The sequence below is a fragment of the Phalacrocorax carbo genome, chromosome 6, assembly GCF_963921805.1.
Source record: "Phalacrocorax carbo chromosome 6, bPhaCar2.1, whole genome shotgun sequence".
NCBI lineage: Eukaryota > Metazoa > Chordata > Aves > Suliformes > Phalacrocoracidae > Phalacrocorax > Phalacrocorax carbo.
The window spans coordinates 30,532,805-30,549,463 of record NC_087518.1 but is presented as its reverse complement, the minus strand read 5'-3'; the positions used below and the strand labels follow the sequence as shown (position 1 = coordinate 30,549,463).

At 42.9% G+C, this 16,659-nt stretch overlaps 1 protein-coding gene across 1 annotated transcript in view; it reads left to right on the top strand.

The window, feature by feature from the left end:
• The window catches only part of RGL1 (ral guanine nucleotide dissociation stimulator like 1), an 85,345-nt gene that overhangs the window by 66,054 nt on the left and 2,632 nt on the right, over positions 1-16,659 (top strand). The window contains exons 8-17 of the mRNA XM_064454391.1: positions 421-524; positions 2,397-2,481; positions 4,895-4,984; positions 6,868-6,954; positions 8,187-8,219; positions 9,721-9,842; positions 10,707-10,796; positions 12,825-13,011; positions 14,890-15,117; positions 16,462-16,576. Coding sequence (XP_064310461.1) covers positions 421-524; positions 2,397-2,481; positions 4,895-4,984; positions 6,868-6,954; positions 8,187-8,219; positions 9,721-9,842; positions 10,707-10,796; positions 12,825-13,011; positions 14,890-15,117; positions 16,462-16,576 — 1,141 coding nt within the window. The remainder of the gene's footprint in view (positions 1-420; positions 525-2,396; positions 2,482-4,894; positions 4,985-6,867; positions 6,955-8,186; positions 8,220-9,720; positions 9,843-10,706; positions 10,797-12,824; positions 13,012-14,889; positions 15,118-16,461; positions 16,577-16,659) is intronic.

Sequence of the window (16,659 nt, the reverse complement as noted above, 5' to 3'; positions counted from 1 at the left end):
AGATGATTGAGGGTTTACATTTTAAATACCACATAGAAAGAGGCAAAGCCTGGATTTTCCCCAAAGGGTAAGAGAGATTGGTAACTATAAAGAGGTTTTTAAGTGAAACATTTGTGCTTTTTAGCCTGGCTTCATGGACTCAGTTCTACTTTTATTTTCACTAGGAGAAGTGGAAGCTGTAACACTGCAACATCACCAGAAATACATCAAAGCGAGGAAAACAAGATATAAGTGCCAAAGCCCATAAAGTGTTTGGTGGCTGGAGGGGGGAGAGATATTTTTGATGCTCAATATTTGTACAGCTGCCTGCTTAGCAGTGAGAATGTGTAGCAAGCATGACACCGGTCAAACAGAAGAGTACTAATGTATTCATAATGCTGACATTTAATGCTCCTGTATTTCTAACCACTCCTTTCACAGGAATGTAGGATCCTGAAGAATTTCTCCTCCTTGAGGGCCATCATTTCAGCATTACAGTCCCACTCCATCTATCGGCTAAAGAAGACCTGGGCATGTGTTCCAAAGTAAGCTTCCCCCTCTACTCCTGTGGCTAGCCCCAAACAAAGGCAAAAAGCTCAGTGCTCTTTCTTTTCATCTTGTTCTTCTCAATCTTCCTATTCTGCTCCTTCATGGACATGTGTTCTCTTAGAAGAACCTCTCATTCCTGTGAAGCTCAGGCCCCTTTTTTGGGTTTGACTGCTGTGAGTTCCTCTTTCATATTGAAGGGACAATCTGCCCTCAGGCATACTGGGTTTCTTTTGTCCTTTATAGCATATTGGATCTTCCACAACCTATTTTGAAAAACTATGGGACTAGCTACTCACCCAGTTCATGTACACTGCTCTCATAATGTCAGCAAAAGGACACCATGATACCTGCCTGCTCTCTTCTCTCTGGTGAAGCTGGAGGAGGTCCAGGTCCCTACAAATCCTCAATAATCGTCTCCTGGTCCTGACATTTCCTTAAAATATATCCCCAAATTAAAAAAATCCAAATTTGTGTTGAAGACAATAGTTCTTAGAGGGGAATACCTTTTTGTGCAACTGGCATAGTTACTGCATGCCAAACAGAAATCAGAAATCATTGTGTAGAAAAGATTGTGTTTTGCTCATTCAGTTTGGGAAGAAGATTTCTTTCCTTTGCCTTTGATAAACAAAGTAAAATGTCACTCTGCCACGCAGTATGCTTCTGCATTTCCCCTAGAGAGAGGTGGTCTGGAGAAGAGGAGGCTGAGGGGAGACCTCATCACTCTCTACAACCACCTGAAATGAGGTTGTAGTGAGGTGGGTGTTGGTCTCTTCTCCCAAGTTACTAGCAACAGAACAAGAGGAAATGGCCTCAAGTTGTGTTGGGGAGGCTTAGATTGGATATTAGGAAAAATTTATTTACTGAAAGAGTGATTAGGCATTGGAAGAGGCTGCCCAGAGAGGTGGTGGAGTCACCATCCCTGGAGGTATTGAAAAAACATGTAGACATGGTGCTTCAGGGGGATCTCATCCCCATGTCCCAGTACTTAAGGGGTAGCTACAAAGATGGAGACTCCCTTTTTACAAGGAGTCCCATGGAGAGGACAAGGGGGAATGGACACAAGTTGCTCTTGGGGAGATTCCGATTGGACGTGAGAGGGAAATTTTTCACAGTGAGAACAGTCAACCATTGGAATAATCTCCCCAGGGAAGTGGTTGACTCGGCCACGTTGGACACTTTTAGGATTCTGCTGGACAGGGTGCTGGGCCGTCTTGTCTAAACTGTGCTCTTCCTAGAAAGGTTGGACTAGATGATCCCTGAGGTCCCTTCCAACCTGAGATTCTGTGATTCTGTAATTCAGGGCATGGTTTAGGAGGCATGGTGGTATTGGGTTGATGGTTGGAATTGATGATCCTAGAGGTCTTTTTCAACATTAACGATTCTGAGATTCCTTCAGTTGCCCCATGTTCCTGAACAAAATATTGCCATCTTGTGTTTATAGCGTTTGGTAATAGAAAGGGACTCATACACTTAAACGCTTCTAGCTTTCCAGACTGCATGGAATAGGGCAAACATTAAGTACTTAGGATACCTCTCACAGCTGTTTTTCTGTTCCTTTGTGTCCATTTACCCACTTTCTTATAACAATCTCATACCCTGCAGTGTGATTGAAGACCCTACTGAGGGTCTGTGTACCTATGGCATTTCTTTGTGATGCTGTCAAATAAGGCCTGAATTTACTGGGAGCACCAGAAGATCCCAGGAGGGTTCCTAGTAGATGTGCAGCATCTCCTTGGATGCATTTTGGTGGTGTTATCTTTTATGTGCCCAACTGTTAACAATTCATGAGAAAAAAAAGCTGGATAGTAGTCTGATCTGATTTAGAGTGCTTACTAACAACCTAAATGATTTAATCTTTTCCTGTACAGGGACATAATGCTGATGTTTGAAGAGCTGTCTGATATCTTCTCAGACCATGACAATTACTTGACAAGTAGGGAGCTGCTAATGAAGGTGAGAATTAGCTTGAGTTGCAAGGCTTGTGATCTCAATTAAAGCTGAGGTTAGCCCTTTTTCTAACCAGCTGCCAAAGCTCATCTGTCCCTGAACTACTGTATGCAGTGCTTCAGGGAAGATAGGTCTGTAAAACCTGTGCTTTTCTGCTGGGCTGAGAGGCGATTTCATTGTTCCTGAAAGAACCTACACTAGTATTAGCCACAAACAGCAGGCTGCAGCAGCACAGATTCTGTGTGGACTTGTTCACAAGATAGCAGGTCAGGACGCCTTAGAGCCCCTCAAGTTGAATGTCACACTGCTGTAGTTAGATAGCTGGTGACACTGCCTCGGGCATGGTGATGTCTAGCTCAAGAATAGCTGTGTGTGCTGTATTGTACCTGTGATAGTGCTGGAGCCACAACCAGGTGCTGCAGAGTGTGATTTTACTGAGATGAGTTACAAATTAGCACTTTGCCTTTATATTGCTCTGTATAGAGAGATGAACCGCTAGCTTGTGCATCCCCTGAGCAGACCTGAAAAAGCCCAGGTTTGCACTGGTGAGTGCAGAGCAGGTCCAAATGAGATTCTCAACTGGGTTGCACCACTGTAGTGCTTTTGTCTTCACTGGAACAATGCTGCTTAGCTTCAGCCGAGGAATTAAACCAAGATGTTTCTCTGACTATCCCGTACCTTTCTTGGAACTAGAAAACAGGGCTGGGAATTTCAAAAGAACAGGCTTCCTGCTCTGTGTGTGGCCAGATGGACAACAAAGCATGCTCTGTCTGAAACAGTTTGACTTGTGCCCTCTCCTGGGTGAACCCCAACAAGCTCAGGAGCTCGAAAGGAGTGAGGAAGAACAGAGGGAAAGGTTATATTCTGTAGAAACTGAGGAACGTTTGTGGCAGTTTTTTTCTGTTTACATAAAAAAGTTTATAAAAACTGGTTAACTGGTTTAGTCTTTGGCAGTTGTATCCAGTCTATCTGGCATTTTGCACCTTACCCCTTTGCCTTGGTATCTGAATGCTGTGTTTTGCTCAGGAATGATGGATAAGCGCATTCAAACCTGTCTGGTTTTTGTCATCCATTTATCTGTAGCTGAATTTTAAAGCAGGTGAGACAATAATAAGCACCAAGGGAAAATGTTTGTTCAGAATAGGTTATTTAATGGAATATTAAAAAGACAAAACAACAACTCAGTCTAAGCCCAGACCTTCTGGCTCCCAGCAAATCACTTTCTCCAGCTGCTGTAAGTAGATTTGCAAAATATTTTGAAAGCAGTGAGAGGAGAAAAATTCCACAGACTAGTTAGAACCTCCCTCCTACTTCCTATCTTGGACCGCTTTGTAATGATTGAAGGATTAAGGTCCGCTGAATCCTTAAAGTCTTAATTTTCTTTCACTATAAATAGAATCTTTATAGAGGCTGTGTTTGACCTTGCCTATCCATGCTGCAAATTTAAGTGTAGAGCAGACAAAATGCCATATGAAACAGGTTGGCCAGTTTGGAGAGGAAGCACTGTGTTCTCTCCTCCCCAAACAATGGCCTTGCTGTGAGCTGCAGTTTTAGCTTCTGTGCCTGCCTGCTGACTGCTGCTAGAGAATATCGACTTTACCTTTCAGTATCTTGAAGACGTTGAGACAACACTCCTTTTTCATTTGTTCCTGGTTTTTGGCCAAGGAAGGGAACACAGAGTCTGTGTGATCTGTCCACTAACTGTGACTGAAAGAAGTAAATGTTGAAAAGAGACAATCTTTACAAGTGCAGGCTGTTGTTTTGTGCCTCATAAAACACATTGATAATCTATCCAGTCACTGGAAAAAAACAACAGTAACTCGTAACATCCCATATGGATCCAGGGAAATAAAGGCTACAGATCTCTTGTGAAGTAGCTCATCCATTCATAGGAAAGCTTGGATTGTGGAGATGAAAACCCATTTCTTCCATTGCCTGCATGGTTTTGGATTAGTCAATAAGCCACAGGGTTGTTGCTGGATCTCTATGTTGTGGCGTAAGAAAAACAACAAAGCATTACATAGGATAGAGATGTTTACTTGTAGCAGTCCTGATTAGGAAATTAAACAGAAATTCTGAGGTCAAGAATGTCAGGATAGAGAAGCATCTGGACACCTGAAGTAAATCAAAGCTTCTCTAATTTAAACTATCAGGAGACTTTCAGCAGCAATTAGCTTTGGCTGGAGTAGAGCTACTTTGCAGAAAAATTCCCTTATAGTCATTTTGTGGGATTTTGTCCAAAATTCCCAATCAGTGCACAAGTCCCAGAAAATTAGCACGTGTATGTATACATGCACGTACCTGCACAGCAAATATTTTTCCTCGCCTAGCTTGCCTGGTGAAATGTATTTTCAATTATTTTACACAAATGTAGTTGCTAGCTTACCGCTCCATTAGTTGCCTTTTAATTCCCTTACAGGAAGGAACATCCAAATTTGCGAATCTGGACAGCAGTGTGAAAGAAAATCAGAAAAGGACACAGAGGCGACTGCAACTTCAGAAAGATATGGTGTGTCTGGGGTCCTTTTCCTACCTTCTCTGAACTGGTAACATGATTAATGCTAACTGGTGAATTATATAAGCAGCCAAATCTGGAAAGGTATTTAACAACATGAGTGTGCAGTACGTAATGCTCTTGAATGTTCCCTCTGTCAAGCAAAACAATCACATCAGTGCAATTGATTAGCTGATACAAAGCAAGTGAACCGAAAGATTTACACTGAATATGCGGTCGGAATGTTTGTCCCTGTAAATACATGCCCAAAGCTGTGTTTCCCTTATGCTGTGGATCATAGTAAGCAGGTAATACTCTGTCTGTGTGCGTGTATATATACAGTGTGCATATATATATATAGACAATCTCATACATGCATACATCTGTATATATAAGCAATTACAAAGTGGGATTGGTGATGGACTCGGCTCAAGCCGTAAGGCCTACGCTGAGTTACCAAGCTGTAATAGCTATGGGTTTTAGTGCAACCCAGCTGTCCTTTTACTCCATTAACACCCGTCCGCGTTCTGAAATGCTGGAGGAAATGGATATGCAAAGTGTCAGCATAGCCAGTGCATTCAGTGATCTGATGCTGAGAATGTTCAAAGACTTCAGGATTCGGTTGATGTACGCAGGGGCCACATTATGTCCCTGGTCCCAGTCTTCCCCTGTCCCCTGCAAGGGGATAACTGGGTGTATAGGCTTGCTGCTCCCATGCTCCCATCCCCACTTGCATTTGCTTCACATCCCAGCCAGCTGTTTGGGATGGACACTGAGCCAAGGGTTCCGCCTTAGTTTCAAGTCTCCCAGAAATTTACTAAACCTGTCATATAAAAGGGTAATAAATGATTGATGAGTCTAAACGTGTGTTCATCATTTCCAACTGTCTTTTTTCTGTCCTACAAGAAAGAATTCCTTTAACTACTCTCATTACCCTTTAGAGAGAAATACAGGGAAAGCCACATAATTTTCATGTAGGAAAATATGTAATGTAAATACTAGAATTCTTGTGATAAAGAAAATTATCTCTGGCCAGAGCAGAAATCTCATTTACTTTTAAACAAGCTATGAAGCTTCTCACATGCCAGCTTGAAAATTGCACAGACTTCTGCAGAGATCGCTTTGTAAAATGTGTCCGGTTTCCAGTCTGCTGGTGAAAATGGCTTTTGTCTCAAAGTTGGCAAAGGTTTAAAAGGACCAGAAGGGAGAAATCTGGGATAGGGAGGCAAAAGTGCTGAATATTATTTTTTTGTTTGTCTTTTAGTTTGACTAGAAAAATATGGATTCTTTTGGGTGGTAGCAACAAGTATTGCCTTCACAAGTGTAGAAACAGCCTGAACTCTACAACTGCTAACAGTCTAGAAATCTTAAAATTTGAATAATTACTATTAAAATGCAGTGAATAGCTGAGGAAAATGGCCACTTCTTGGAGGAAAAAACTGTGACTTGATTTGACTTGACTGTCACATGGTACAAGAATATCATTAAATAAAAATCCACTGGAATGAAGCAGAGAGAAACTGCTTACACAGGCTAGGACCATTCCCACGCTGTTTCTCTTGTAACAGGTAATAAAGGGACCCTGTCCCTGGTGCTCAATGCTTCTTCCACAGCAGGGTTTCCTGGTGACCCACTGTTAGAAATCAGTGTACGATGGCAATATAGTAATATAAAACCACTTGGCAGTATCTGTGAGAGTATCCTGCTCTCATTAGAATTTGATTTAAATTCTAGATGAGATACTGAGGATGATGTAATGAAAGAAAACATAATTTACAAAACCACTGTTTGGTTAAGCAGGCTACTTTTATTTCATTCTCTTATACAGGAATATTCTAGTATGGTAATTATTACCATTTCTCAGTCAATTAATCCAACATTGCTCTGATCATTTGCAGGGAGTAATGCAAGGCACAGTACCATATCTTGGTACCTTCCTCACTGATCTCATCATGCTTGACACAGCCCTTCAGGACTATATCGAGGTAATCTGGGGCAATTTTTTTAATCCTAAATACCCTCCCTGCCTTCCCAGCACTGAGTGTGTCTGTATCTTCTACTGTGTTCTTGTACAGTTCTTAAAAATGGAAGAATCTGTTTTCAAAACAAAATGGAACAAAAAAACCCCAAACACACACACACACACACACAAACAAACAAAAGGAAGCAATATGCAGTTTTATTATCAACAAGAATCTTGTGTGAATTTGAGTGCAGTTTTCTCAAGGGACAAGTTTAGCATTTTATTTTGCCTTGTCATCTTATGTTAGAAAGCGTGAAGAAAGTAGGCTTTCCATTATTCTGTTTTATTTTTCTGAAAACAAAAATTCAGGTGTAAAGGTTTCTGTGAATAATTAGAATACACAGAATCACGAATTCAGCTCTTCAGACTGGTCACTGAAGCGCTTCAGTATTGCCTCAGATGCATCTGAGCCCTAAAGCGATTGAAAACTTGTTTTTTCATTTCTCTTTAGCTGAACAAGCAGTGGGAACCAATGTAGCATAGGAAGGGGAAAAGGATTGCAAGAAAGTCTAGTTATTCAACAGAGACTGAGGACAGGGCCAGTTTTTAAAGGTGTTTGTTCCAAAGGTTTTCAAACCTTTGACAATTGGCACCATTAATGGAGGCACTTGAGGAGCCATGCTGCAGGCCCTCAGCCTTCATTGTGCTGGTGTTGGTATTTATGATAAAACTGGGCAAATCCACTTCTTCCTGGGCTGGTAATGGTTGCTGGTTGGTTTGGGGGTTGTTTGTTTTGCAAAACTGCACTAAAGCAGGCCTGTGTAAGGTTGCTATATAGCCATTTTCTTTTTGGCAGTTTCCCTCCTGTCCATGCTTTGTGTTCAGTTGGTGTTCCTGAAACTCACTGGGAATGCTGCTAAATTCACAGCACAGGCAAAAGCCTAGTTTTTCTTGCATGCAAAATCCTGCTAGCACTCTTCAGACCTGAACTTGACACAGCTTTTATGAGCATTCTTGTACTGGGATTTTCTTCTTGGGCAGATTGCCGTTTAGGCCATGAGGACAGATATCTTTGGGGATTCTGATATATGAGTGCTGTGGTTTTTACCAGATCTGGAAACAGGTATTTTTAGAAGGTCTTTGCTTAGGGCAGGTCTGTGCTTTACATTAGCCTTGCTACTTCATCCTGTTTGTGATTAAATTCAACCAAGCATGTGCTCTTCTACTCTGACCCTTTCTCTTTCCTTCCCACAGGGTGGCCTGATAAATTTTGAGAAGAGGCGAAGGGTAAGTTATATGTTCTGTGATCTTCAGTTTATTGATGCCCTCTTCTAGAGCATTCTTTTGGCGAGGTCTGTTGTCTTTGCTCAGGCATATGCAACAGCTGCTAATTTTAATGCAGGTTATTTGTACTTCAGGAAAGAATACACCCCTGAAATGCTGTGAGCCCCTGCCAAACTGTAAGGGGTGGCACAGGAAGAGAACCTACTTTAGATGTGTGCGTTAGGGGAAGAGGAGCTGCAGGCCACTTACTTCCATGGAATTCACATCTGGGGCATGCACGTTTGGTGCTCATGGGAATACGTTACATATGTATGTCCTACGTGTTGAGAGTGAATCAGATCTGGTGGCATGAGACCTTTGCTTTCCAGAAGATACAGTTTGTAAAAATCTTCCTTCTGCAGCAGTAAACTGCTTGCAGGTAGAAGGCTACAGAGAACGAACTAGGTACATGGAACTGAGAAATAAATGCTATCAGTCTTTCCTTTCAGCCTGATCCTTGCTGGTCAGAGATAAGTAACACTACGGAGGAGTAAAGGTACTAGGCTTACCTCTATCCAAATGAAGCCGTGCCAAATCTCCCTTCTGGGGTCTGAAAGCAGACTTGGATTTGGCTGTGATGGAGCCATTTCCTTCCCTTAACTGCTCCCAGCTCTACAAACCAGTTCTTAGACTTGCCTTATATGTGTAACTGCATGGCTCAAGATACTAATAATGAGATACATAAGCTTCTCCATGATCATGAGTCCAGCTTCATACAAACCAGCAGCAAAGCTGCCCTCTGAACTGTGCTGAGTACTCGGCTCCATTCCTGCATGGTGACTCTATAACCTGCTCTAACACAAGGTGTTTTTAAGAATTATTTTGGCAAAGTGTTTATGCAATTGGCATTACAGAAGAGCAGCGCATTCTAGTCACATGTATTAAGGGTAGCATTTTATGTTCCTCTGGTGTGAATGTGAATGCAGAGTGCAAAGATGGGGAGCATCAGACGTTGCTCTCATCACAGGCACCACTATTATTACCCTTGCTTGCTGCCTGAGAACCACCTAAGTACAGAGCATGATTCTTCTCTCGGAGCTGGTCGAGCCAGGACAGGGGTGAGCCGGTAGGGTAATCTAAAGAACTTGTGACCCTTTGCTACCCTTGTTCCTAGAGGAACAACCAGAAGTGCTGCCGTTTGGTGGGTTTGCACCGGCATTACACTTTGGTTAGTGCTTGAGAAAAGCTCTGTGGTGAAGTGTGGTTCCTTGTGTTTGCTTTCTAATTTGTGTGCGCCAGATAAAATCCTCACATTTCAATGCACGTTACAGATGCTGGGGTGGGGAAAGCCTTCATCGTTTGAAAAACTGGTTCTTGATACAGTCAGTTACTCAACTGAAACTGAACTTCAGGTCAAACTAAGTTTGTCCTGGATCTGTTGTTGCATGTTTAGTATATGAATGAGTGTGTTTGGCTCTATCGTGTTTTCTAATTAAAATTCCTATTTGCTGATTTATTTTCTTAGGAATTTGAAGTAATTGCCCAAATTAAACTCTTGCAGTCTGCATGTAACAGCTATTGCATGACACCAGACCAAAAATTCATCCAGTGGTTCAGGAGACAGCAGCATTTAACTGAGGAGGAGAGGTAGGTTCTCAGTCTAGCTGGCAAAGCAAGCTTTTCTAACCCCATACCCACCTGCAGGTAGGTTATGTCAGCCTTTAGCTATCCTCTTACAGGAACTTGCATATGCTGCTGCTCGAGGAGAGTGGAAATACATCTGCCTTGTGCTAAACAGCTGTAGAAAACCTGTTGAACACTTACCAGGGTTTAGTTTTGAGATTGGAAATCAGGCTTCTGACTTTGAAATATGATAGTCTGTTGTGTCTGGGTTGTCTGTCCACCCAGACACACACTCAGAAGTCGATCTTACGGGATGTCAAGATGCAGTGACTAAGCATTGGGCTGGTGGATGCAGGCAGCCGAGGCAAGTAGCTAAGGCAATGCAGAGCTTGCTGAGCGCTCACCAGATAAATGTCTCCTGGGCATTTGGGGTGGGTTTTGCAGCCCTGCTGAGTTCTGTGCTACTGCACATGCTGCCACACCAACCCAAGACAATTTATTTACAGCATTTTGGTATTTCCACTAGGTACTGGAATACCGCTCTGCTGCACTGAGAGTGTAAGCACAGATCCATACTGCATTGTACTGAGTCATAGTAAAAAAAAGTCAGCTTATCCAAGATTCATGTTAAGTATTTTCTTGGTTTTTTTAATAAAATGATGAATGTAATCCAAAAAGGACTAGTTTTTAAAACTATTACAAAGAAGTGAAATATACCCTTCACCATGGTAAAATGTAGACAGAACTATGTTCCTTTTTGTGGGGGTTGCAACATTCTGTGAAGTGGGAATAACTGAAGGTTTCTCATATTCTTGATTATTGCTACTTTGAGATATATAACTAAGAGTATTGTCTGTAAAAATTAACCCAGTGTCCTCTGTTCTGCAGTTACAGCCTTTCATGTGAGGTTGAAGCAGCTGCTGACACTAGCACCACGTCACCCAAATCTCGGAAAAGCATGGTGAAGAGGTTCAGCCTGTGAGTACAACAGGACAAGGGGCATTTGGTGTGCTAATATGAACCTGAAAAAATTCAAGCAAGCAGTACTCATTTCACCAGCTGAAAAACCTGGCTGGGGATCCAGACAACTGCATTACTTTAAGGAGACATCATCAGTTAGAAATGCATACTTCTGTCTGAAGCTGTCCCTTTCTATTGTTATAAGCAGTTATGAGGATTATTAATAATGAAAAAGATTAGAAACAAACAAGCTTTCCTAAGTTGTCAGAAAAAAGAACAGTTTTAGTGCTGAATTATAAATTCAATATATATTGCATAATCACTTCCCTGAATGAAGTATGAAAACAGTAAATGGGGATAAACTCTGGCCTATTATTAGTCTGATTTGCTATATACCTGCAAAAAATTCCTTGCAGGATTTTAATATGAAAATCGAGGCTAGCAAAAAGGCATTTGATAACAGAAACGATCTGCCTAATTGCCTTCAAGTTAGAGAAGGAAAAAAATCATGGCGATGTGGTACTGTTTATCTAATACCGCAAAGATTCAAACAGGAGGTGGGTGGAGAACAGGGGCATGCAGCTAAGCTCACACAGGAAACAATACACTAGCAGGAATTCAGGGAAAGCTGCAGGGAATGAAAGCAGAGATCAAGGACCAAAGTAAAAATATCTTAAAGTTGACAAATTTGAACCTGAGGAGATATGAAGGGACTCCCACATACCAGTGGCATGATCAAGATGGGGCAGGAAATGATTAATTTAACAGCACTCTCCTTTCCTGCTTGGCTTTTGTTCCTTGTTTCTTCAGAACAGCCAGTAGCCATTTACTTCATGTTAGTGCTCCTGCAGGTTAGGGTCTGAAGGAAGAATAGGTGTTTTCAATCTAGAGTTTTGAGTTCTGATACGCAGAAAAGTCTGGGCAGCTGTTTGGAAAGTGTTTTGATTAGTCCATCTGCGTTGCTGGTCATACGTTATGAGAACGTGAGCTTTGAAGATGACAGTGCCTGAACTCTTGGTGGCCTCTCATTTGTGTCTCCCTTGGCATGTGCCTAAGCTGCACATAAGAATTGTTGCTGCAGAGCATAGGCTTGTTCTCTCATTTCTGACTGTGTTTCAGTGCTGTTGTACTGTAATTTCCCATATCAAGTTTCTTTAGACAAAGACCGCATAGTGCAAACAATTGTTTCATCTGCAGTCTGAATGTAGTTTGCAAATCAATACTGTAGAAAAGACTGGCATAATTAATCCCAGAAACAGTGACACCTCTCCAAATTGTTTTAAATCATTAACTGCATGATGACATAGCATCTAATTCACCTTGCTTCTCTACCTTATACAAGTTTGTTTCCTTAGACACTCCTTTGAATTTACTTGACCTGCATTTAGAAATGAGTGTTAGAGAGGGAGAACTTATAATTTACACTTTCTTGTGATCCCCTCATGGTGTACATGTCTGTTTAGACTCTTAGAGAGAAACTGGTACCTGTGGCACCTTTACGGAGTGAAAGAATTTGCAGCAGGGATGAATTTGCCTTTTGAAGACCTTTGTCCAGTATATGGCCATGTGTTACCTTTCATGCACTGTTTCACTTACTCATAGCAACCAAGTCTTGTGCTGCCTTCTGTCAGAGGGACCAGGATGTGACAGCAGTGTGCAGGGGCACGTAAGGTGCCAGCTGCCATGCCTCTAGCTTGCCCTTCGTCTCTTGGTTTGTAAACACATCAGGACTGTGATCAATCGTTTCCTGGCAAGTGGGTCTGAAAATTTAACAGACTGAAGACGAGTCTCATTTGTATTACCTACGCATTCTCTCTGATTTGGCCTTGCAGCTGGTGGGTATGTTAGGTCAAGAAGGTATTATGTTAGCGTGTATCAAACTCTTGAAAAATCGTATAAACAACATAGAGGAAATGAAAACAATAGGCCACTCAAGATAGGAAAACAAAATAATTCATAAGATTTTTGAACCAAGTGACAGCTTTGCTCAGCCCAGCTCTGTTCTGCTTTCATTTACTGGCTGTTATGCTTTCTTTTCTATACTAGACTGTTTCTAGGCTCTGAGGTGATCGCCCATAGCACACCCACCAAAGAGCAACCCAAATCTACTCCAGGTGGGAGCTCTGGTGAAAGCACGGACTCAGCCAGTGTTTCATCGTGTGAGTTTAATCACTCTGAATCTGAAGACATCTGCATCACTCCTATAGGCACTCCTGATGAGTCTCAGAAAAAGGTAAGGTCTGGGCCTTGTTGCCAGCACAAATAACCTGTGAGACACTGTCAACACTGCAGGCAGGCCCTAGATGCTTGCCCAAGCCTGTTGGTCTTGACTAGAGCATTGCTTTTAGCAGAATGGAGAGACTCTAGAAATAAATGTGTGAAAACGGAAGCAATCCAGTGAGGATTTTTGCACAATCCCTTCTATGTTGCTGAGATACAAGACAGACTGAAGTAGTTCTTCCCTGAAACCAGGTTTTTTTGTGGTGCCTGGCAGTGGTTTTGGTTTAGGTGAAGCCCTGGAGAAGCACAAGGTCCATTTTTCTTTGAGTCCCTCATGTGCTTTTTCAGAGGGATGGGGCAGGCTAGTGGCATTTCTACCTTGGAGCCTGTGGGAAGTGGGGTGAGGAGCCTGGGCATCACACTCTCAGATGGTGGTGCTTCTGTCCAGCACATGGCAGCATGACATTAGCAGTGATGTGCACAAAAACAAATGAAACAGAAGATGGGATCAGCTGAAAAGGAGTAAGATCAACAGCTGGTCATTTCCTCCTCGAAGATCTCAGGTTTGATGAGTTACTCCACTGTTAGCAGCCTGCTGCCCTGTCCATCATGCTCAATCAGCTGTGTGCGTTAGTGACAGCACTGCAAAAGCCTGGGGAAGGCTGAGCAGCTGCAGCTGACCAAGTGATAGGCAGGTAAGGTCAGAGCTTGCCGGTTCTGTGGGTTTGACCTCCCATGAGCTCCCTGCTGCCAAGATGAACACCTTGCCTTGGCTCAGTTTAATTCCACTGGGGAAGCTGGGGTGCTGCTGCACCTACTCCTGCACACCAGCTCACTCTTAGCACGTGCAGCCAGTGTCTTACACAAATGCACTGGACCATCGTGCCAGGAAATTCCATGTTTTGCAGAGAAGGCCAAGCCCCACACCCCACACAGTGGCAGCTGGGAAACCTCACAGAAAAATGAGTGTAAGGCTGATGCTGTGAGTATTCATGCTGAAAGCAGATGGGCCAGGTGTGTGCTGATACCATCCAGAGACACACTCTATAGATGGAACCATCAGAAGGGATGCGATGAGGGGGGTATCCACAGGGACATCTTTCCCACAGACTCTTCCCTTTTGAAATAAATTGCATTAATTGTATTGTTGAAGCCCTTTTCAGGGATGTTTTGCTGAAGAGTGTTATATTGTGGTTCAGCTTATGGATATTTTAAATTAAATTGTACTAAATGTTCTTAAACCAAATGAAGCATGAGGTCCCAGACACTGGCATCCACAAATCCTTTAAACTCTTTAGCTGGAATAGTGATTACAGTGATTTCGATATGCAAGCTGGAGAAGAAAGATCCTCTCAGAAGTTTTTGAGCAAGGAGGGTAAAGAGAAAGGCAAAACCCAGAAGAGCAGGGGTAGTAAGGAGGATTTTTCTCCTCGAATATTCTTTCCTCGATGGAGTGGTAGAGAGGGAGGCATATGTGTATTTTCACCCCAGTCTAGCTCCCCATGTAAAGGCTTGGACCTGGTGTAGGAGCCACAGTGCCCATAATGCACTCTGCTTGGTCCCGGTCCCTGGCTGGTTGTCCACAACCCAATTCTGTTGGTTGTATTTGCTGCCACCTCCTGGCCTGCTCTTACTGAGAGGCAGGAGCAAGCAGCACACGGTGTCTAGCACACCCAATTGGAAATAAGTTTTCATTAAAATTATGAAATTAATCAAGTAAAGTTCAGTTTTCTGCAGGCAAGGAATACCACTGCTAGCCTGCTGGACACAGCACAGATGACTAAGGTTTTGTAGGTGCCTTCTGCTTTCTCAATTTCTTCCTCCAAAATGAAACACACATTTATACAAGATGTCCATTTTATGACAGTGTATTTCTTTTTCTGTTGTGTAGCTCTCTGAATCCTCCTCCTCCTGTTCGTCCACCCATTCTATGGACACATCTTCCTCGGGGGTGTCATCTTTAGTCTCATCCCCTCCCTCCAACGACAAGTGTTCTGTCTCCATGACACCCATTACCTCACAAGTACTGCCTCCTGTTTACAACCAGCAGAACAAAGATACGTGCATCATCCGGATCAGCATAGAGGACAACAATGGCAATATGTACAAGAGCATCCTGGTGAGTAGTGTGGAACAGCAAAATGCTATTATTGCAGGTGATGTTTTCATCCAGGGTGACTTAAGTAAACGGTGCTTTTAGTTTTGAAAATGCTTATTCACTGAGCCAACTAATCAAACGTGGCTTGAAAGGGAAAATGACAGCTGTTACAATTCAAAATATGTGGAGCATGGTATGAACAAAAGGCTTGAAAATAGCATCTTTGTGGAAGTTTCCGGTGTTGAAATTAAAGTTTTTATTTTATCAGCAAGTTCAAAGTGAAGCAGGCTCAAAGGTTCAAAGTGCAGGCTTTGCTGCTCTTGCCCTTCTGCTAGCACTAGCTGCTTTTTCTCTAGCTTGGAATTTGTGTGTGAGTTTTGACACAAGACGCCACGTGCCAGGTTTTGCCTAGAGAAGCTTTCCCCAGGAGCTGGTTTCTGGAAACAGAGCGCTCTACATGAGGAAGCTGACAAGCCCTTTAATTACCCAGCTTCTCTCTGCGGCAAAGGTTGCCAGACCAGCAGCAAACAGCGTTGAGGTGTTTCCCTCAATGCTGGTTCCACAGAGGGATTCTGGCAGTGCCAGGCCAATAGTGAAGGGAGTGCAGGGCCTGTGCCATGCTGTGGGCAACGTGACTTGTCTGCACGTCATCTCTGCAAGTACCTGACAGAGACTCAGTCGCTGAGCAAACACTTTGGGTCCCGCAGGGCCTGGGGGGAAAAAAACACACGGGGGGGGTGTGAGTTCTTAGCACATTTAGCTACCTTATGATTTTAATGGTCTGACTTCCCCAAATTGCAAAGAGCCATTCCCTGAGGGCCTGACAAATTCGGCTATTGGAGAGACAAGCCTTCCTTTTGACTGCATAAGGCTCTGGAGGGAGCCCTGTGTCTGCTCCGGATGCACAGCATTTCCACAGCAGACAGTAAACCCAGTTACAAGGCCAAAAATCTTTGCAGGATGTCAAAGAAAGTATTTAGCACAGGAGACTGCAGATTAATTGATGTCTGCAAACAACAGATGGGGCAGCTATTTATGTGCACTTTTATGGCTAGTGAGAACAACGGCTCATCTCTCAAAGTGTTTGCTCAGGAGAGCAGATGCTGATTTACTGCAGGCTCTTCTAGTATGGTATGTGTTGTCTTGAGCTGAAAAACCACCACCACCACCACCAAATGTCACAAATACCACCTTTCAGAATCCAGCAGTACCTACTACTTCGTTACTGACCCATCATATTTTTTTCAGTTCTCTGAAATCTTTCCCAAGACCAAGTGGTCTGCAGAAAGGCAGGCCTTTGCTAATTAGTAAATCATTATATGGAGTGAATAAGCAGAATCTCTCATTGCAACTCTATCTTTCCAGCTAACTAGCCAAGACAAAACTCCTGCTGTTGTCCAGAGAGCTATGTTGAAGCACAACCTGGAATCTGACACAGCTGAAGATTATGAGCTTGTGCAGGTCATCTCTGAGGACAAAGGTAGGGAAGCAGAACTCTGCTGCTGCCTGAAAAGTGCTGCTGAATTTTGAAGGAAAGAGCAAAATGTGAAACAACGTTAGAAA